Source organism: Perognathus longimembris, chromosome 8 (genome assembly GCF_023159225.1).
Source record: "Perognathus longimembris pacificus isolate PPM17 chromosome 8, ASM2315922v1, whole genome shotgun sequence".
Lineage (NCBI taxonomy): Eukaryota > Metazoa > Chordata > Mammalia > Rodentia > Heteromyidae > Perognathus > Perognathus longimembris.
Window position 1 is genome coordinate 24,565,236 of NC_063168.1, and position 20,785 is coordinate 24,586,020.

The 20,785-nt window shown below is 46.1% G+C and overlaps 1 protein-coding gene and 2 pseudogenes across 1 annotated transcript; all 3 read left to right on the plus strand.

Annotated features, from left to right (window-relative positions):
• Positions 1 to 4,318: 4,318 nt before the first annotated feature.
• LOC125356864 (DNA/RNA-binding protein KIN17-like) lies at positions 4,319 to 5,585 on the plus strand. The gene has a single exon (XM_048353565.1). The coding sequence runs from the start codon at positions 4,343 to 4,345 to the stop codon at positions 5,513 to 5,515; it is 1,173 nt and encodes a 390-aa protein (XP_048209522.1). The 5' UTR covers positions 4,319 to 4,342; the 3' UTR covers positions 5,516 to 5,585.
• A 1,299-nt stretch (positions 5,586 to 6,884) lies between these two features.
• Positions 6,885 to 12,572, plus strand: LOC125356863 (annotated as a pseudogene).
• Positions 12,573 to 17,388: 4,816 nt separating this feature from the next.
• On the plus strand, positions 17,389 to 17,717 carry LOC125356866 (annotated as a pseudogene).
• The last annotated feature ends 3,068 nt before the right edge of the window (positions 17,718 to 20,785 follow it).

Genomic DNA, 20,785 nt, shown 5'->3' on the forward strand with positions numbered 1-20,785 from the left:
ACCCAGCTGTTTCTGCTTCTGCAAAACGTTTCTCACTAGGGCTAGGGATATAGCCTAGTGGCAAGAGTGCCTGCCTCGGATACACAAGGCCCTAGGTTCGATTCCCCAGCACCACATATACAGAAAACGGCCAGAAGCTGCGCTGTGGCTCAAGTGGCAGAGTGCTAGCCTTGAGTGGGAAGAAGCCAGGGACAGTGCTCAGGCCCTGAGTCCAAGGCCCAGGACTGGCCAAAAAAAAAAAAAAAAAAAACGTTTCTCACTACCCGGCTTCCACGCTGCTACCCGAGGCCCCGGCCTGGGCAGGACTCGGCCCTGCCCTCCGGGGCCATCTCCCCTGCCCCATCTGACCCAGTGAGGTGCCAGACTTTGAAGTCAGGCCCCACCACGTGAACCCCATTTTAGAATCGAACCCTGAGCCAATCAGATTTGTACCTGTGTTCTAATCTTGCTTGCACAGCTGATTGTTGTAACCTTGTTCTTTGCCTTTATAAGCCCTGTGTAATCACAGCTCGGGGCTTCCTCCTAACCTCCGCTGTGTCGGTGGGTAGGACGAGGCCCGAGTTGGCAGCTCGTTAAATAAAGCCTTGCCTTGCTTTTGCATTTCGGAGTGTCTGTATCTCGGTGGTCTTCTTGGGGGTGGTCTTGCAACTTGGCACAACATTTGGGGTTTCGTCCGGGATAGCCCCAGAGACCCCGAGATCCCAGGCTCCGAAGGTAAGAAAACAGCACTGTTCATTTGTCTTGTCCTGTAATTTGTCTGTTTGTCTGTTTTGCTTTTGCTTATACTTGTAGGGCACGAGTCAGTTTGGTTTTTAGCTGCAAATGACCAGGAGGGCCTCCTAAACGAGCCTCCACCCGCCCACCTTGTACTTGGGTCTGCTCCTTCTGCTTATCTGGCAGGAGGTTGTGGGCCAACTCGGGTCCACTCCTTCTTACAGGAGGTTGTGGGCCAACTCGGGTCCATTCCTTCTGCACCCTTGTAGGAGGTTGTGGGCCAACTTGGGAGATCTCCAACTCGTAACTCGGGTCCACTCCTTCTGCACCCTTGCAGGAGGTTGTGGGCCAACTCGGGTCCACTCCTTCTTACAGGAGGTTGTGGGCCAACTCGGGTCCATTCCTTCTGCACCCTTGTAGGAGGTTGTGGGCCAGCTTGGGAGATCTCCAACTCGTAGCTTTTCTTGTTCTCAGGCCTGTGTGTTTTCCTCCTTTTTTATTGTTTTGTTTTTTGTAGCCTTTTGGACTGAACTTCTGATCAGAGCTATGGATAACGTTCTATCTTGAGGACCTCCATCTAGCCCCCTAGACTTGATCCTAGCTCACTGGAGGGAGGTTAAGGAGATAGCTCAGAACCAAGGTGTGGCCCTTAAAAAGTAAAAGTGGATCACCCTGTGCAAGTCAGAATGGTCCACCTTTGAGGAAATTGAGGGAGCTTTGACATAGGGAGGAAGCACGGAGGAGGAAATGTTTCCCGCTCCATACTCCCCATCCCAGTTAACTCTACAAGAGGAGGACTCTGAGGAAAATGTTTCAGCTGTGCCCTCCGCTCCGGAGGGTCCTGCCCAGTCAACTCGCCGGCGCCGACAGCCCAGGACACGGACGCATCAGCCCCAAGTCCAAGTCCTGACCCGCAGCCGCCGATGGGGTGGATGTAGGGCCAGCCCAAGCCACCCACAGGTGGCAGGGAGTGACCTCACCATGCTGCGCTGTCATCTCTGTGTTGTTTGTAAGTATAACAGTCTCTTTTGTGTCAAACCTGCATAGCTCATTGGAAAGATGTACAGCGATGGTTCACAATCAGAGTGTGAGTGTCCACAGAAAGAACTCTAGGTGGACCCCCACCCAGCCTTTTTAAGCAGAAAATTGTTTGGTGCGCTAAAATGTTTTACTAAGACTAAAAATGTTTTACTAAAACTATCAAGCCCTGGAAAATGAGGCTGGAGAATGCTAAAATCATTTGTTAAAGGTTTTTGTCTTAAAATGTACGGCCGATGCTTATTCAGCGTGCTTTAAGATCTTTTGAAAATGTGTGTGCATGTGTGAGTGTGAACATGTTCAAGACTGCAGTATGATGCAAAACTAAGTTTAAATTCAAAGGTCTTCATGCCATGCAGTAACTGGGACTGAAGAAAAAAAAAAAAGGCTCTTTTGAAACAAGCAGCCCGTAAGCAAAGGGCGGCACCTGGTTTCAGATTGCCTGTGAGCTTCAGTTTTTCTGATGCAGATAAAAGCTAAAGTGTTGTGTTAGTGTTAAAAAGGCTTTGGAAATCAAGAATACATTTCTAGATAAGAAATTTGGAAGTAAAATTGTCCTAAATAATTATTGCAAAGTGAGAAAAGGAGAATTATGGCTACCAAAATGTTTAATTGCCATTCCAGCTTCTTTGTAGGTTTTTTTGTAACAGTTTCCAGCAGGCCCACAGAAAAGCACAGGTGATTCCTACAAGTTTGTCAAGATCTAATACTGACCCTTAAGTTCCAGGTAAGAGAGCATGCTTAAAAACTACTTCTGTGTGGATCACCTTGTTGCTTATAATTGGAGTAAAGTGGCCCCTTATAAGACTCATTGATCTGAATCTGCGGTTCGAAGCCAGCCCGGGCAAAGAAAGGTCCCTGTGAGAGACTTGTCTCTAATCAGCCAGCAGAGTGCTGGGAACGGAGTGGTGTGGAGCTCAAAAGTGGTACGGTGCTAGTCTTGAGCTGGAGAGCTGAGGGACAGCACTCAGGCCCTGAGTCCAAGTCCAGTGGAAAGTCACTCCTCCTGGGACAAAAGAGATGGAGCATCCAGAGGCAGTAAGCCACTGCTTGGATGGCAGAGATGGTGTCAGATCCTAGAGTCACTACTGTTGGCCTTTCAAAAGTTAAAGCCGGGAAGTCCTAGAAGAATAGTTCATAAGCATGCCTTTCCAATGCCCATGTCTGTCTACTGGGCAGGAATTTGCCAGTCATCTGTGATAGTGGTTAGTAAGGGTAAGTTTGTCAAATGAGAGGATAGATTAAAATCTCACCCCCCACAGTTACTCAAAGCCCTGACTGGCAGTAAGATTTTAAGTTGATACATCTGTTTAGGAAAGAAAGCTTGTAGACCTGAGATTGTGTTGTCCTTATTGAGATCTGTTAAAGGCCTGTCAGCTTGCCAATGCCCTCAATCAACAGATTAACCACGGTGGAAGGGACCCTAGACGGCATCGCCACTTGGGTTCATTGCTTCCACGCCAGGCCAGCTGACCCCTTTGCCCTGGATGACAACTACCGTGATGGAATATGGGAGGTCTCCAAGCACCCAACTCAGCTGCTTTGCCTTCGCCTCAAGAAAAGAAAGTTAGACTGAGACTAAGGTTATAGGTTCCTGGCTAGGTAAGGTCTACGCCCCTGAGTCAGCCTGAAGAAGTTACAGAAGATGGATGATCTTCACCCATCAGCCCCCCTTTAAAATCAAGGGACCAGAGTTGTTTTTGGGAAGATGAGGCAGGATAAACTAGAGACATGCAAGAGGCACAGAGAATATTCTTGTAAGAAATGGTGACAGGCCATTTGTTTACTACATTGGGCCCTACTGGCCCATGCCTTACCTCTATATCATCCCCTAGACATGCAAGCCATTGAAATGGACAGAATGGAGCCATGATTGGCTCCCAAGGTACCAAAAAGAAAAAGGGGGAAATGAGGTGCCAGACTTTGAAGTCAGGCCCCACCACGTGAACCCCATTTTAGAATCGAACCCTGAGCCAATCAGATTTGTACCTGTGTTCTAATCTTGCTTGCACAGCTGATTGTTGTAACCTTGTTCTTTGCCTTTATAAGCCCTGTGTAATCACAGCTCGGGGCTTCCTCCTAACCTCCGCTGTGTCGGTGGGTAGGACGAGGCCCGAGTTGGCAGCTCGTTAAATAAAGCCTTGCCTTGCTTTTGCATTTCGGAGTGTCTGTATCTCGGTGGTCTTCTTGGGGGTGGTCTTGCAACTTGGCACAACACCAGCTCTGCCACCCCTTGCAATCCTCTCACAAATTTCCATACCACTGCGAGTGCAAGGCCACAGCAGACAGCGCAGTGACCCTGGAGCCAGGGAGGAGGGTGGTTACTTCCTTGCTGAAGGTCGAGCAGAGGGACCTGCTTAGTGCGCGTGTATGGAATCGCCCTGCACGCTCCCTGACCGGGAAAGTCTCGCGAGGTTTAGAACTCAGCTGGAAAAAGGTGGGTCCAGGGAAAGGCTGTCATATTTGTCCGGCCCACTCCCGCCCTGCCAGTCGCGCTTCCGGCTTCTGGCTTCCAGTCCGCAGAGCTAGGCGCTCCCGAAGGTGGTGAGTACCTGCGGCTGTCGCAGTGGTGGTCGCAGCGGTGGTCGCGATGGGGAAGTCGGATTTTCTTACTCCCAAGGCCATCGCCAACAGAATCAAATCCAAGGGGCTTCAGAAGTTGCGCTGGTACTGCCAGATGTGCCAGAAGCAGTGTCGGGACGAGAATGGCTTCAAGTGCCATTGTACGTCCGAGTCTCATCAGAGACAGCTGTTGCTGGCTTCAGAGAACCCTCAGCGGTTTATGGATTATTTCTCAGAGGAGTTCAGAAACGACTTTCTGGAACTTCTCAGGAGACGCTTTGGTACGAAGAGAGTGCACAACAACATGGTCTACAACGAGTACATCAGCCACCGCGAGCACATCCACATGAACGCCACTCGGTGGGAAACGCTGACCGACTTTACCAAGTGGCTGGGCAGGGAAGGCCTGTGCAAAGTGGACGAGACGCCCAAGGGCTGGTACATCCAGTACATAGACAGGGCCCCGGAGACTATTCGGCAGCAGCTGGAGCGCCAGAGGAAGAAGAAGGCGGACCTCGACGACGAGGAAAAAATGGCCAAGTTTATTGAAGAGCAAGTGAGACGAGGTCTGGAAGGGAAAGAGCAGGAGGCCCCTGTTTTCACGGAATTAAGCAGAGAAAAGGATGAAGAGAAAGTTACATTTAATCTGAATAAAGGAGCATGTGGTTCAGCAGGAACATCTCCCAAATCAAGTTTCTTGGGGCCCAGTGCCCTGAAAGCCCTGGGGAGTGTAGCCTCGGTTAAGCGAAAAGACTCCTCTGCGAGCTCAGCTCAGGCTAAAAAGAAAAAGAAATCTGCACTGGATGAAATCATGGAGATTGAAGAGGAAAAGAAAAGAACGTCCCGTACTGACCACTGGCTGCAGCCCGAAATTATTGTAAAGATTATAACCAAAAATGTTGGGGATAAATATCATAAGAAAAAGGGTATTGTCAAGGAAGTAATTGACAAGTCTACAGCTGTTGTAAAGATGATTGATTCTGGAGATAAGCTGAAACTTGACCAGACTCATTTAGAGACAGTAATTCCGGCACCAGGAAAAAGAATTTTAGTTTTAAATGGGGGCTACCGAGGCAATGAAGCCACCCTGGAATCCATCAATGAGAAGACCTTTTCAGCCACCATCACTATTGAAACTGGGCCTTTAAAAGGACGGAGAGTTGAAGGAATTCTATATGAAGACATATCTAAACTTGCCTGATTGAAAATTTGTTAACACACTAAAATAACTCTAAAGCATCAAATTGATGTTTGCCAATGCATTGTAAGACTCTACTGTGTTAGGGTATTTTTGTATAAAACATGTTTTTATTTAAATATTACTGTATATTTGTGTAAACTTATAGCAAAATTTAATTATGTCTCCTGAAGTACCAAAACTCATTTTTGTCCTTGTTGCTTTTCTTTGTAATATTTCCTTGATTTTTTATCTTCAATAAAGAATGTATGTTGTAAAATATTTTATATAAAACAGCTTAGAATCATAGAATTTTAAAGTATATTTTAGTAGTAAAATAGGGTTGAATTATAATTAAAAGCTTTCAAGGAAAAAAAATAGTTTCTCACTAGAAACTTCTTTCCTTCTTCCCTCCACTTTGCAAAAGTCTTGCCCCCCCACCCCCAATGGTGCAACCTCCCTATACTCTCTTAGATAGCACAGCTCTTGTAACTTTTTGCACGGCCCCATTAAAACCCTGTAGCCTCAATGATCTTGAGGCCCAGAATTTCAAGTGTGAGCTTTGTGTCCACTGGTATAAACTTGAGTTCATCTGAATGTCACTGGTTTGCCACTGAACTTTTCTCTAGCACCTTTACAATGCTTCCATCTGCTCTGTTCCAAGTCCAGCCATCACCCACCCTCACATTCTTGGGACCTCTTATACCAGCTTGTCCACTATAGCCCCATGCTTGTGCCAGTTGCCCTAGGATTAGTATCCTTTATTTTTACAAGTTATGATTTGGACACTCATGGTTATTGTAGTAGCCAGAGAGATGGGTCACTTTCACCTCACTCTGAATCTGCCTTGGAAAGCAAGTTAACCAACAGATTCCAGCGACAGTCAGTTTGGGATCTGCCAGGATTAGGACTATGTTTGAAGGCTACTTTGGATCTGCTGAAACTAAGATTTTGGGGGGACATTCTTTCTGTGATAACCTTCCCACTCCTCTGGAGTTGACTAGCTCTATTAAAAAATTGGATATTCTAAGAGATTTTCAAGTAGACAACTGATTATGGAGAACTCCATGTGGATAGAGAACTTTATTCCACAGAAAAACTGGCCTGCTGCTAAATCCAAAGCGTGAGTGGCAGGCTAGAGAATCACTCCCAGGAGATGCCTGGGGTGGGAGGTGTGTCCAGGTGTATTAGGGTGTGTCCAGATGGATTAGGGTGTGACCTCAGAAGGGAGGGAAATAACTGCCTCCAGGTGTGCCAGTAACCTAGATAATTGGAGAGATTTAAACAGGTGGGAGCACCTGCTTGGAGCCCTTCTGGAGGTGGGCCTCACAAGTATCACTGGCCAAACTTAGGGACTTAGAGGCACAGGAAACTGGAGAAATCCACTCTAAAGATGACTCAAGAGGACTGGAGGAAGAAGAAGGAGCTAGAAGAACAGTGAAAACTGGATAATGTTCCTGCAGAAGTTGATGAAGAAGGAAAAGATATCAATCCACACATCCCTCAGTATATTTTGTCAGTACCTTGGTACACTGATCCATCAAAAAGACCCACCTTAAAGCATCAGAGGCCACAACCAGAGAAACAGAAACAGTGTAGTTCATCTGGAGAATGGCACAAGAGGGGTGCAAAAAAGAATTCCCTAACCACCAAGTACCGCAGAGGTGCCTGTGAGAACTGCATGGCCATGATACACAAGAAGAAAGACTGCTTTGAGAGGCCTGGGCGAGTTGGCACCAAGTTCACCAGGACTAACAGCTCCAGACAAGCACGTGCAGCCTCAGCTCACATTTGACTACGACGGGAAGAGAGATTGCTGGAACAACGACAATCCAGAGGAACACATGAAAATTGTGGAAGAGTTGACCTGGCAAAACAAACATTGAAAGCCCAGAAACTACAAGAAGAATTAGCCTCAGGAAAATTATTGGAACAAGCTAATTCTCCAAAACATCAGTAGGGAGAAGAGGAACCAAATTCTCAGACAGAAAAAGATCACAACAGCGAGGATGAGGATGATGATAAATATGCAGATGATATTGACATTCCAGTGCAGAATTTTGATTCTAAAAGGCGAATTACAGTCCGGAATCTAAGGATTCAAGAAGATATTGCAAAATACTTGAGAAATGTAGATCCAAATTCTGCCTACTATGATCCAAAAATAGAGCAATGAGAGAAAATTCTTATGCCAACGCGGGGAAGAATCCAGATGAAGTGAGTTACACAGGAGATAATTTCGTCAGATACACAGAAGATACCATTTCATGGCTCAGACAGTTGTTTGCCTGGGAGGCCTATGACAAGGGCTCAGAGGTGCATCTGCAGGCCGATCCCACAAAACTCAAGCTGTTGTACAAGTCCTTCAAAGTCAAAACAGAAGACTTCAAAGAAGAGCAGAAAGAAAGCATCCTGGAAAAGTATGGCAGCCAGAAGCACCTGGATGCCCCGCCAGCTGAGCTGCTCTTAGCCCAGATGGAGGACTACATGGAGTACTGTCAGCACGGGGCTGTCATCAAGGGGCAGGAGCGGGCCATGGCCTGCTCCAAGTATGAAGAGGACATGAAGATCCACAACCACACGCACATCTGGGGATCTTACTGGAAAGAAGGCCTATGGGGATACAAACGCTGTCACTGTTTCTTCAAGTATTCCTACTGTTGTGCCAAGTCGCAAGACCACCCCCAAGAAGACCACCGAGATTCAGACACTCCGAAATGCAAAAGCAAGGCAAGGCTTTATTTAACGAGCTGCCAACTCGGGCCTCGTCCTACCCACCGACACAGCGGAGGTTAGGAGGAAGCCCCGAGCTGCGATTACACAGGGCTTATAAAGGCAAAGAACAAGGTTACAACAATCAGGTGTTCAAGCAAGCAAGATTAGGACACAGGTGCAAATCTGATTGGCTCTAAAATGGGGTTCATGTGATCAAAGTCTGGCACCTCATTTCCCCCTTTTTCTTTTTGGTACCTTGGGAGCCAATCATGGCTCCATTCTGTCCATTTCAATGGCTTGCATGTCTAGGGGATGATATAGAGATAAGGCATGGGCCAATAGGGCCCAAAGTAGTAACCAAAGCCTGCCCTCAGCTTCCCAAAAACAACTGCTGGGGAACTGATCTCTGATGACCTAAAAAAATGCCTACATTACCTTTGCAGGTCTTTAACAGATAAAGGACACAATCTCAGGTCTACAAGCTTTCTTTCCTAAACAGATGTATCAGCTTAAAATTCTTACTACCAGTCAGAGCTTTGAGTAAATGTGGGGGGTTGAGATTTTAATCTATCCTCTCATTTGACAAATTTCCCCTTACTAACCACTATCACAGATGACTGGCAAGTTCCTGCCCAGTAGACAGACATGGGCATTGGAAAGGCATGCTTATGAACTATTCTTCTAGGACTTCCCAGCTTTAACTTTTGAAAGGCCAACAGTAGTGACTCTAGGATCTGACACCATCTCTGCCATCCAAGCAGTGGCTTACTGCCTCTGGATGCTCCATCACTTTTGTCCCAGGAGGAGTGACTTTCGACTTGGACTCAGGGCCTGAGTGCTGTCCCTCAGCTCTCCAGCTCAAGACTAGCACCGTACCACTTTTGAGCTCCACACCACTCCGTTCCCAGCACTCTGCTGGCTGATTAGAGACAAGTCTCTCACAGGGACCTTTCTTTGCCCGGGCTGGCTTCGAACCGCAGATTCAGATCAATGAGTCTTATAAGGGGCCACTTTACTCCAATTATAAGCAACAAGGTGGTACACACAAAAGTAGTTTTTAAGCATGCTCTCTTACCTGGAACTTATTAAGGGTCAGCATTAGATCTTAACAAACTTGTAGGAATCACCTGTGCTTCTCTGTGGGCCTGCTGGAAACTGTTACAAAAAGCCTACAAAGAAGCTGGAATGGCAATTAAACATTTTGGTAGCCATAATTCTCCTTTTCTCACTTTGCAATAATTATTTAGGACAATTTTACTTCCAAATTTCTTATCTAGAAATGTATTCTTGATTTCCAAAGCCTTTTTAACACTAACACAACACTTTAGCTTTTATCTGCATCGGAAAAACTGAAGCTCACAGGCAATCTGAAACCAGGTGCTGCCCTTTGCTTACGGGCTGCTTGTTTCAAAAGAGCCTCTTTTTTTTTTTCTTCAGTGTATTACTGCATGGCATGAAGACTTTCGAATTTTTCCTTAATGCAAGAATTACAATTAGAAATACTTATCCATTCAGCTTTCCAATATATTAGTGAGAAACATTGGCCCATTTTGCCATTTCTTCCTACATTTTGCCATTTCTTCCTACATACATAGTTAATGAGAGTTTACTTCTATGCCATTAGTTTAATATATATCCTTTTAAATCCAAATTTCTGATACTTAGCTCTGATTTTTTAATTAAACATTTTTAACTATAGTTCCTCTTTAATGCAATGCAATAATCCTTTAAAGCATTTAGTAATGCCCGAACTTGATGACCATTTGAATTTAAACTTAAACTCACTCAATTTTACATCATACTAACAGTCTTGAACATGTTCACACTCACACATGCACACACACATACAATTTCAAAAGATCTTAAAGCACACAGAATAAGCATCGGCCGTACATTTTAAGACAAAAACCTTTAACAAATGATTTTAGCATTCTCCAGCCTCATTTTCTAGAGCTTGATAGCCTTAGGCTTGATAGCCTTAGTAAAACATTTTTAGCATACCAAATAATTTTCTGCTTAAGAAGGCTGGGTGGGGGTCCCCCCAGAGTTCTTTCTGTGGACACTCACACTCTGATTGTGAACCATCGCCTGTACATCTTTCCAATGAGCTATGCAGGTTTGACACAAAAGAGACTGTTAGACTTACAAACAACACAGAGATGACAGTGCAGCATGGTGAGGTCACTCCCTGCCACCTGTGGGTGGCTTGGGCTGGCCCTACGTCTACCCTGTTGGCGGCTGCGGGTCAGGACTTGGACTTGGGGCTGATGCGTCCGTGTCCTGGGCTGTCGGCGCCGGCGAGTTGACTGGGCAAGACCCTCCGGAGCGGAGGGCACAGCTGAAACATTTTCCTCAGAGTCCTCCTCTTGTAGAGTTAACTGGGGTGGGGAGTATGGAGCAGGAAACATTTCCTCCTCCGTGCTTCCTCCCTGGAGGACAGGTGAGTACAATTTCTTCTCTTCCTTCTTGGTTTCTCTCTTGTCTGGATGGCCCGAACAAGGGGTGTAGATTAGGTGTTACAAAGTCCTGATCTTACCTATGTCAAAGCTCCCTCAATTAGCTCCCTCAAAGGTGGGTCATTCTGACTTGCACAGGGTGATCCACTTTTCCTTCTTAAGGGCCACACCTTGGTTCTGAGCTATCTCCTTAACCTCCCTCCAGTGAGCTAGGATCAAGTCCAGGGGAGTGGAAGGAACGTTCCCCATCATCCGTTTGTCAGTCAGGCACAGTGCAAGAAAGAAACACACAAAAATAATCACAGGCACAAAGACCAGACAACACTTACAGACAGACTTAGGGAGCCGCGGCTTACAGGTTTGATTGTGTCTCTCCTGCCCCTGTGAGGAGGCAGACCACACAATCTCACTGGGCTTCTCCTGCCCCTGTGAGGGGGCAGACCACACAGTGTCACTGTGTCTCTCCTGCCCCTGTGAGGGGACAGACTACACAGTCTTGAGGCTCTCTCTCTCCCGTTCCTGTGTAGGAGCGGACCAGACAACCTCAAATATAGAGTGGACTAGACGGACACCCATTAGAAGGGCCTCTCGGTCCAGTCCTTCAGGTTCAGGGTGGTAGTGGGAAGCCTGAGCCCCCTGTGGAGGGCTTGAGGTGTTCCCCAAGTCCCCCAGGACTGCCCATACGAGCATGTCCACTCCGGCTCATCCTTCACTACCTACAGGTTCAGATTCAAATGGCTGGCCTAAACAGAAAACAAAACTACAAATCACACAGACACAGACTCACAGAATGAACGGCCCTATTTTCTTACCTTCGGAGTCTGGGGTCTCGGGGGTCTCTGGGGCTATCCCGGACGAGCCCCCAAATGTTGTGCCAAGTCGCAAGACCACCCCCAAGAAGACCACCGAGATTCAGACACTCCGAAATGCAAAAGCAAGGCAAGGCTTTATTTAACGAGCTGCCAACTCGGGCCTCGTCCTACCCACCGACACAGCGGAGGTTAGGAGGAAGCCCCGAGCTGCGATTACACAGGGCTTATAAAGGCAAAGAACAAGGTTACAACAATCAGGTGTTCAAGCAAGCAAGATTAGGACACAGGTGCAAATCTGATTGGCTCTAAAATGGGGTTCATGTGATCAAAGTCTGGCACCTCACTACTGCACCCAAAAGGCTGGGAAGGAGACTGCTAACTCCAAGGGGTGTGATAAGTGATGACATTGGAGAAGAGTCGGTGAAGAAACCACAGACACTTGTGGAGATGCACCAAGAAAAACTAGAGGAAGAGAAGAAGAAGAAGAAGAAGAAGAAGAAGAAGAAGAAGAAGAAGAAGAAGAAGAAGAAGAAGAAGGAAGAAGAAGCACCTGAAGAGCAGTTCTGACAGTGATGAGAAGAAAGATGAGAAGTTGAAACAGGCACTGAACATCGAGGAGACCTGTCTCTTCCATGTCAAGAAGATCATGCAGATTGACGAGAGAAAGCGGCTATACAACAGCATATATGAAACTTGGGAGCCCACGGAGGAGAAAATGGAGGCCTACAGGATGAAGCATCAGAGGCCAGATGACCCCATGGCCTCTTTCCTGGGCCAGCAGTAACTAGCCAGAGAAGGTAGTCCAGGGTACATACAGTCCAGCATGCTCCTGCAGCTTCCCATTCATCATAGATAGAAAAACCCTGATCTGTCCTTGCTGCCTGGCTTTACTATAGCTTTCAGAAGTTACAAAGTTACTTCATTCCTTTCCATAGTAAGAAACAAAAGGAAGGGATTGGAGATAGTAGTGTGGAAAGAAGCCTTGGCACCCTACCACGTGTTTTCTAAGAGCTGAGTGCAGAGCTGAGTGCATGCTTGTAATCCCAGTTGTGCAGAGCTTGTGGTAGGAGGATTGGAAGTTCAAGGCCAGCCTGGGCTACATAGGGAGATCCTGTCTCAAAAAAGCAGAAACAAACCAGGCCCCCTGGTGGCTCATGCCTGTAATAGAAGCTAATTAAGAGATTAAGATCTGATGATTGCAGTTTGAAAAGAGCCCAGGAAAGAAGGCTAGGACACTATTTTAGAGTCTAATAAACTACTCAAACAAAGCCAAAAGTGACACTGTGGCTTAAGTGGTAGAGCACTAGCCTTGAGCAAAAAGAAACTCAGTGACAGCGCCCAGGCCTTGAGTTCAGGACTGGTACACACAAAAAAAGCAAAGATTGGGCTGGGGATATGGCCTAGTGGCAAGAGTGCTTGCCTCGTATACATGAAGCCCTGGGTTCAATTCCCCAGCACCATATATACAGAAAATGGCCAGAAGTGGCGCTGTGGCTCAAGTGGCAGAGTGCTAGCCTTGAGCAAAAAGAAGCCAGGAACAGTGCTCAGGCCCTGAGTCCAAGCCCAGGACTGGCCAAAAAAAAAAAAAAAAAAAGAAAAGATTGTACATCCAGTGCACCTCTTCTTCATAACCAGCAAGTGTCACTTTGTAAAATTTACAGAGAGCAAACATGAAGGTTCTTAAATGAATTTTAAAGATAGCTTCTAGGGATCTTAGTCCCTGGTTTTACCATGGTCCTCAATCCTCTTCTGAGAAGTTTGCAAGTGCAACATTAATATGATGGGAAGGGGGAAAGCCACTAGTGCCAGAGGGTGGTTAATCCAGCATCGAAACCACCATGCTAATCCAGCACCTCAGCTGGTAGAAGAGCAGCTGGACCAGTCCTGGCACAGACACCTGGTGTCCAGATGCCAGCAAATAAAACATTTAAAGTGCAATGCAAATTCTTCAGGAAAGCTAAAATTGATGTTTTCATGTTCCTGGCTTGCAATGGTTCAACATAAAAGTCTGACATTCATGTGTTTATTTTTGTATTGTTTTGTAATAAAGATGTGGTGAATACTCAACTGTGAAAAAAAAAAGAATTAAAAGCTTAGTATTTGGTAAAAATATAACAAAGCAAGAAGGAGAGAATTGGATCCATAAAACTAAGGGCCAAATACTACCTCCTTCATCAAGAAGACCAAGAATCAAAGATTTGATTCAAGGACATAAAAGGAGGAGGGAAAGTTAGGGGCTAGCAATAGTAAAGCAGCCCAGCCACCTTTGCCCTTCCAGGAAGGAGCAGCCTAATCCCCCACCCCCATGAGTAAGGTCAAGAGCTGTGGCTTAACAATTCTCACATCTGCTCCCTTTGTGAGGGGACCCTGTAAACACTTGTTTGCCAAACACCAGATACACGTGCCAATTTGGACCACAATGATAGGTTAGTTCAAACAGACACTATGTGGCAGGTTGTAACCCCAATGGCCACCTGTGTATAGCCAGGCATGACTATGTGTTGTTGTTTTTTTCCTTTTTAAACCCCTGATTGAGTGGCCTTATGGTGGCAGTTTTAGCTCCAGAGTCTGTGCTGCGTCCCTGGCCAGTCAGCTCACTTTTTACTTCCCCAATAAATCCATCTTTATTTGAGACTGTCTCTGTGTGGTGAACTCTGGAGGGATGTGGGGTCAAGTCTCACTTGGTGTAGCTCCCGCTGGACCCCATAGCCATGTTAAGTAAGCAAAGCTCAGACCGATGGTGCACGTTCTCTCATATGGAGAAGCTAGAACTAAAATATGTGGGGACATACTTATGTAGGTCTCTAGGAATTCACACAGTGAGACCAAAGGAGGATGTTCTTACAGGAACAGAAAGGCCACAGTGCCTATGTGTGTCTGATCATACAAAATGTTTATTGAAGTGAACTCTAAAATTAGGGGATGTTCAATAAAGACATATGCCATTGTCACTAGAACATTTAGCCATGCTCATTTCTGTAGTTGAAAGGGCTCTTGGCGCTGCCTCCCAAAGCTGAATTACTCAGCTTCTCCATAGGCAGCTAAAGCCCGCCAAGTTCAGCATCTTGCTACTGTGAAACAGTGAGAATTCAGAAATCCGTTGTGTGGCTGCTTATTATGGGATCCTCTTTTCGATAGCTCTTCATGACTACCAGGTTCCTGGTGTTTCACACCCATGTCAACCCACAGTATCACACCATCTTGTGATAAAAACTGTAGGAGTTCATGGGCAATCCATTTTCACAAGTGAAGCAAGAGGAGAGAAGGCAAGGGCATGCTTCCCTTTGCATAATACACAAGTTTTAGTCTTCTCTAAGTCTTCTCTAAGGGTTCAGGTGCTGTCATAGTCCCGTGGTACCTCGAACAAAGTCCAGATAAAAATCTGCTACATGCTACAAAATGTAAGGCAGAGGAACTTAGGAGGGACCTCCATTTCCTAGGCTGTCATTCCAGCTTCTAGGCTAGATTTGGCTCGTGGGACACACGGAGAACTGGAGGCCAATAGGAATTCAGAACCACATCTTTGCCACACCTCAGCAGAGTCTGCTACAGTGGCCATGGTACTTCTGACATTCCCTCCCAGGATCCTCTAGGTATATTCTGAATGGACCATCATCTCCCCGTGCCCACTTCTGGGATACCTCTTCTGAAGAAGCTATGGGGGTGCTGCTACACTGAAGAGCTTTTAACCGTTTCTTCAGTATTTCCTGGTTGACCTCTAGCTTTTAAAAGCTTGGTAGTCTATCACCCACAGTATGTTCCTTCTGTTGAACGAATTAGCCCGACCCCACTCTCCCGACTGGACCTTAATTGTTCAGCTGTCTCATTTGTAGCAATAAGCGATCACATTATCTCTTTCAATTGGCAGGGGTTACTATTCAGCACACAGGACACTTGTAGGCATCTTAATAAATGCACCATTAATCATAAATAGCAAGTAAATATCTAGGACACCAAGCAGATTAACCTATTAATTAGACATAACAAACTGAGTTTATCCCTCTGACAAGGGGATGCTTGCTACTAAAAACAAGAAGGTTGAAGTCAAGCGGACAGAGACAGCATCCTCCTTGAAGCCTTCTCCAGCAGCTTTTCCCAAGTGCCCAGCAATGGTGTAATTCTCAGTAAGAGAGGCTGCTTTACTTGTCAAGCTCTAGAAATTACTCTTGTTCAAGTCAGATTCTAGTCCCAACAACAAGAAGGTATAAGGAAACTGCACTTTTGAAGGCTAAGGCATGGCTCTGATGCTCATGCCTGTTGCAATTGTCCCTCTCAGAAATTAGGTTACATATTGCCATTTACTCCAGTTAGCAACCAGAAAACTCATTAACCCAAAACCTATGAATTTACTCATTCTAGTAATCACTACTTGCCAGCTAACTCAGCATTACTGTAGGCTTCCATATAAATCTAGCACACACAAGGAAGAATTGCTCTGGTGGTTGCCTTTTCTATGGCCCAGGAATAAGATGGCTTGAAACACATACTTACAATCTTAAGGACATAGCCTCTTCCTTCGACTAGAACCTCCAAGTCATGCATAGCCATGCTTCTATCCATACAAATAGACAGTATCACTAAGAAAGTGGGTCATCAATGCAGTCCTTTTTTTTTTTTTTAACAGTGAAGGGCCATGAGAAACATTCTGTCTGTCTAAAGTCATTGTATCTTCTTCCATCTGGCCTATGTAGTTTCCTGGTCTCATGGCTACTGCTATACATAAAATTTGTTATCCCTCAAAGGACTCTTCCTAGGCTATTGTGGGCCTATGGGGTTCTTCATTGTCTTTAAGCCAGAAGAAAAGCTTCATACTGTGTCTAAGGAGTTTGTATGTTCCACAAGCACTTGTGTTCTAAGAAACCAGTAAGAAAATAGCAAGTAACACCAGGACCTCTAAGGCCCATTCTAGGACTGGAATCTAAGACTTCTTGTTTGAAGGCTCCAGACCATTCTACTCCTTTTGGTACATCATACACTGCCTGCCTTGGCCACAAGATGGTGGCGGGTGGGGGTGAAAGAAGAGCAGGCGTTGGAGAGAGGAGGTGAGTGAAGCTGAGCTGAGCAGCAGATCCTGAGGCCAGGGGGGAGTCTATAGCCCTAGGCCTGAAGAGGAGTCTGGAGCCTGAGGCCTAGGAGGAGTCTGGAGCCTGAGGCCTAGGAGGAGTCTGGAGCCTAAGGGAGAGTTGGGACCTAAGGCCTGAGGAGGAGCCCGGAGTCTGAGGCCGAGCCCGGAGTCTGAGGCCTGAGGGGGAGTCCAAAGCCTGAGGCCTGCTGAGAAACCTAAGGCCTGTGGGGAGGTTTGAGGCTTAAAGCCTGAGGAGAGGAGAGGCCTACAGGAAGGAAGCTTGCTTCTCTGGAGGTTTGGAGGTTTGAAGGCTGAGGTGGCTGGAGATTAAGGAGTGGAGGTTCAGAGTTCAGATCAGGTGTCAGGTCTGGGTTCTGGGTAACTAGCCCTGCACAAGGTAGCCCCAGCCTAGCATTTGGAGATGGAGGGCTGCTCTGGTTCTGGGTTTTAGGTTGTAAATAAAATCCCTTTGTAAACAAAACCCCTTCCCACCTTAAGCTGTGCCTCGATGGATTATTCATTCTCACTCTGGGAATACAACAGTGGTTGCTCATAGGGACTTTTAACTGCTTAGCTTTGAACATCTCAGGAAGAAAGACCTCTAAACAGAGGTGGGTACAGTAGAGTGGATAGGATGTGCAAGGTCACAGAAACCAGCAGATTCATGGTTTGTGAGGACACTAGTGCCTTTAATGAAGACTACTTGGACACAAAGGGGGAGGAAGCTTCCATCAGGCAACTTCCACTTCCAGTTTCCCTGTATTTTCTTTAGTTTGAGAGTTTAAGCATTTCCAGTGAGGAGGTTGTCTCCTTGGGAGAAGGTTCAAGGAGATTCAAGCTCCAGCCAGGATGATTGAGGCTGTTTGCAACCACTGCCTGGGGAAAACAGTCCGTGTTAAGTGAAACACCAATGACACCGTCGGGGACCCTAAGAAGCTGCTTGCTGCCAAAACTGGCACCCGTTGGAACAAGATTGTCCCTAAAACTGGTACATGGTTTTCAAGGACCGTGTCTCTCTGGAGGATTATGAAATCCACGATGGAATGAACCTGGAACTTTACTACCAGTAGAAAAGAATTTCTTCATCTGTCCTCTCCTCATCCCCCAACCTCACCTCTCCCATTGCTATGCATGCTTGTTTTTAAAAACTCACATTAATAAAGATATACATGTTAAAAGAAAAAGAAAAAAAGACTACCGGCAAAGTATCTGTAAAAGGGGCCTTCACTGTCCCTGCAAGCTCAGTGCTGCCCTCTGCTGGAGCTCTCCGTGCGACATCTGCATTTCAGGATCATATACTTGTACAGGGCACCTCAGTACTGTTAGCATTTCCTTAGCCTCAGGTCCTCAGCTCCTCCCACTAGCCCCCAGATCCACCCATACCTAATGAGCCACTCCTATTCACTACCTACCTACTTCCCCTTTACTCCCAGAGAGAGAAGTTGCCACCTGGATAAGGTGCAGACGCCATGTAGCTCCCTCTCCCATGGGAACTATGGCCCCACTAATAAACCTCCTTATGAACCTTCTTCGCCTGTCTGTGATTATCTCCGCATGGTCCTCTGGGATGGCCGGGACCTATGCTTTCAAGTACAACCCACTTATGGCAATCTTAACACTCTGCCCCGCCCCCCATCAGCTCACTGCTGCGCTTTTTCCCTCGAGTTCTATGGAGCTCCCCTCTCCTCCTCCCAAGAAGGCAGTACCCTAGATCCCCTCCGGAAGGGTGACTGGAACAAAAACCCATCATTGAGGTGTTTTTTTTTTTGTTTGTTTTTTTATGGATGGCCTTTTAAAATCCTGGATGTCCCCCTCTTAATGCTCCTATCCTGCCACACAGGAAGTCAGATGTAAAGTCCTGAAACTGAGCAATCCTCAGAAAGTGAAATTTCTTGGAAAGGTCCAAGACGACCTTTTATGAGCAGGTATTACAAATGTCACCAAGATTCCTGGTCAAACATTTGCTCCTGGTAGTAACTGTCAGATGTAGGCAAAGCATCCTGCAGAACCTAGACATTGAAAAGAACAAGCTAGAAGCTTCACAGCAGTGCCCTGTGGACTTGGATCTCTGGCTCAGGATTCAGCCACCGTACACAGCATGTTCCTTAGGTGACAGAGGCAACCTGTGCTAAGAATGTGGCTGGCCATAACACAAGGCCCACATGCTAAGGTTCACTAGCTAAGCATCTTACCAGGGTGTGGGAACCACAGCGTCAGTGCTCTACAGTACAGTCAGAGTTGTGTCAACTCATTGTTTTCAGAGATCCAGAGAGTGAAGGAATATGGAGACAAGGGTGAAGGACACAACTCTAGAATATAGCAACGGAGACGAAGATGCAGAGTTTGAGAGCAGTGGCTGCAATTCCTCTGCCTCAAGTTTAGACACCATGCCTTGTGTTGACCTCTTTTTTGGCCAGTCCTGGGCCTTGGACTCCGGGCCTGAGCACTGTCCCTGGCTTCTTCCCACTCAAGGCTAGCACTCTGCCACTTGAGCCACAGCACCGCTTCTGGCCGTTTTCTGTATATGTGGTGCTGGGGAATCGAACCTAGGGCCTCGTGTATCCGAGGCAGGCACTCTTGCCACTAGGCTATATCCCCAGCCCTTGTGTTGACCTCTTAGTGGTTAGGAAACTTCCCAGGATTCCCAGGTTTCCCTGTCAAAGGAAAATGGAGGAAACTCTCCTCCCAGGGACCTTGGGACCTTTTGGCTTTTGTGTTCCTCCCTTTTCCCTTGCAAATGCCAAGAGGTTCAGGCTGGAAGGGAATTTGAACAGTGACTACTTTGTAATCATGTCCATAAATGTGGGGAGAGACCTGAGAGAATGGTAAGTATTAACCAGCATTTCCCCACTTTAGTCCTAAAGACATTCCTAGAGAAACTATAATGAAGGCTTTTAGAACAACATGGTTGGGCTGGAGGCAGAGAGGCAGCACTGAACTAGAGTCTTCCTGAAGTATGTGTTTATCTCATTTGCTACCCTCTAACAGTGGGGATATCCATGAGGCTGTGATCCTCACTTATCTGAGGATTGTCCTTGGGGGCTCTAGCACTCTGAGGGGGGAACATTTTGGAGAGGGGAAGGCAGGTCAGGTGCCTTAAGGTACAGATTCTGAGTTGTCTCTCCCTAAAGAGAGTTGGAATTCTCACAACTGGGGTCACACATCCAGTTCCGGCTTTTTGCTAATTAATTGGACATAAGGGTGTCAGATTTGTCTGCCCAGGTTGGCTTCCAACCTCAAACCTCAAATCTTGCCTGAGTAGCAAAGATTATAGGCATGAGTCAACAGTACCCAGCTTATTCTGTAATATTTCTATTTATTCTATAATATCAATTCCATTTAATATTAAGAATTTGTTTCAGTTTAGTGCTTTTTTCTATTGATTAATCCTACGTAAGTGAAGATTTGGTGATCCTGGTTAATTACAGGAAAAAATACTGCCATTTCAATATCTGCCAGAAGACCACTGACTCTCCAAATCAACTTTATTTGGTTTTGAAAGTATTGGTTTTGGGGCTTGGGTTTTTTTTTTCATATATTTTATTTAAAATGACATGTGACTTAGCCAAAAATTTAAAACTAGTTGCTTGAAAGCTTCCAGAAGCTTTCTAGAAAACAAGATAAAGCCACTCTGGAGGAATGTTTATGTGTCTCATTAAGCATGAGTCTGAAGTATAATTAGGAAGCATCACTATTTTTCTTTCCCACAGTCTAGTTCTTCTTGTCTTTCCATGTAAATTCAGAGTATAAGGTCATGACCTTTTGGCTCACTATTAGGTTTTAAGAAGTCCTACTATGTAGTTAAGGCCATAAAAATGTGTCATTTCATTCACATTTATCCAGTCCAAATTCCAAGCATGGAGGCATCTGCCTCCATTCCCTTGTGGCATACTACTAGTGTGAAGCTGGCTTTGGGGAAAGAGAAATGTGGGCTTCTTTCCTCATGGAGGCTTCCATCTCCCTCCCCCCTACTTCTTTAACTGGGATATGGCAACGGAGAGGACTGTAAGGAGGAACAGAAGTCCTTATTTGACTCTTTTTGCTCTAGTGGTAGAGAAAAAGGCCCGTGTCATCTCAGCAGATGTTCATAGCTCATTCTTGGGGATGTTTGGTTTCCTTGGCAATCCCATTACCAGAGCTCCACTCATCTGACTTCCTTTGGCAAAGCCAATGTAGTTTCTTTTTATCCCCTCAAAATTTGGTGATGTCTTCAAATTCTCTGTACTGAAGGCAATTTGCTCTTGCA

Bases quoted from the DNA above. Each gene is read 5' to 3' on its own strand.
- LOC125356864 (XM_048353565.1), top strand. From the start codon at position 4,343: ATGGGGAAGTCGGATTTTCTTACTCCCAAGGCCATCGCCAACAGAATC.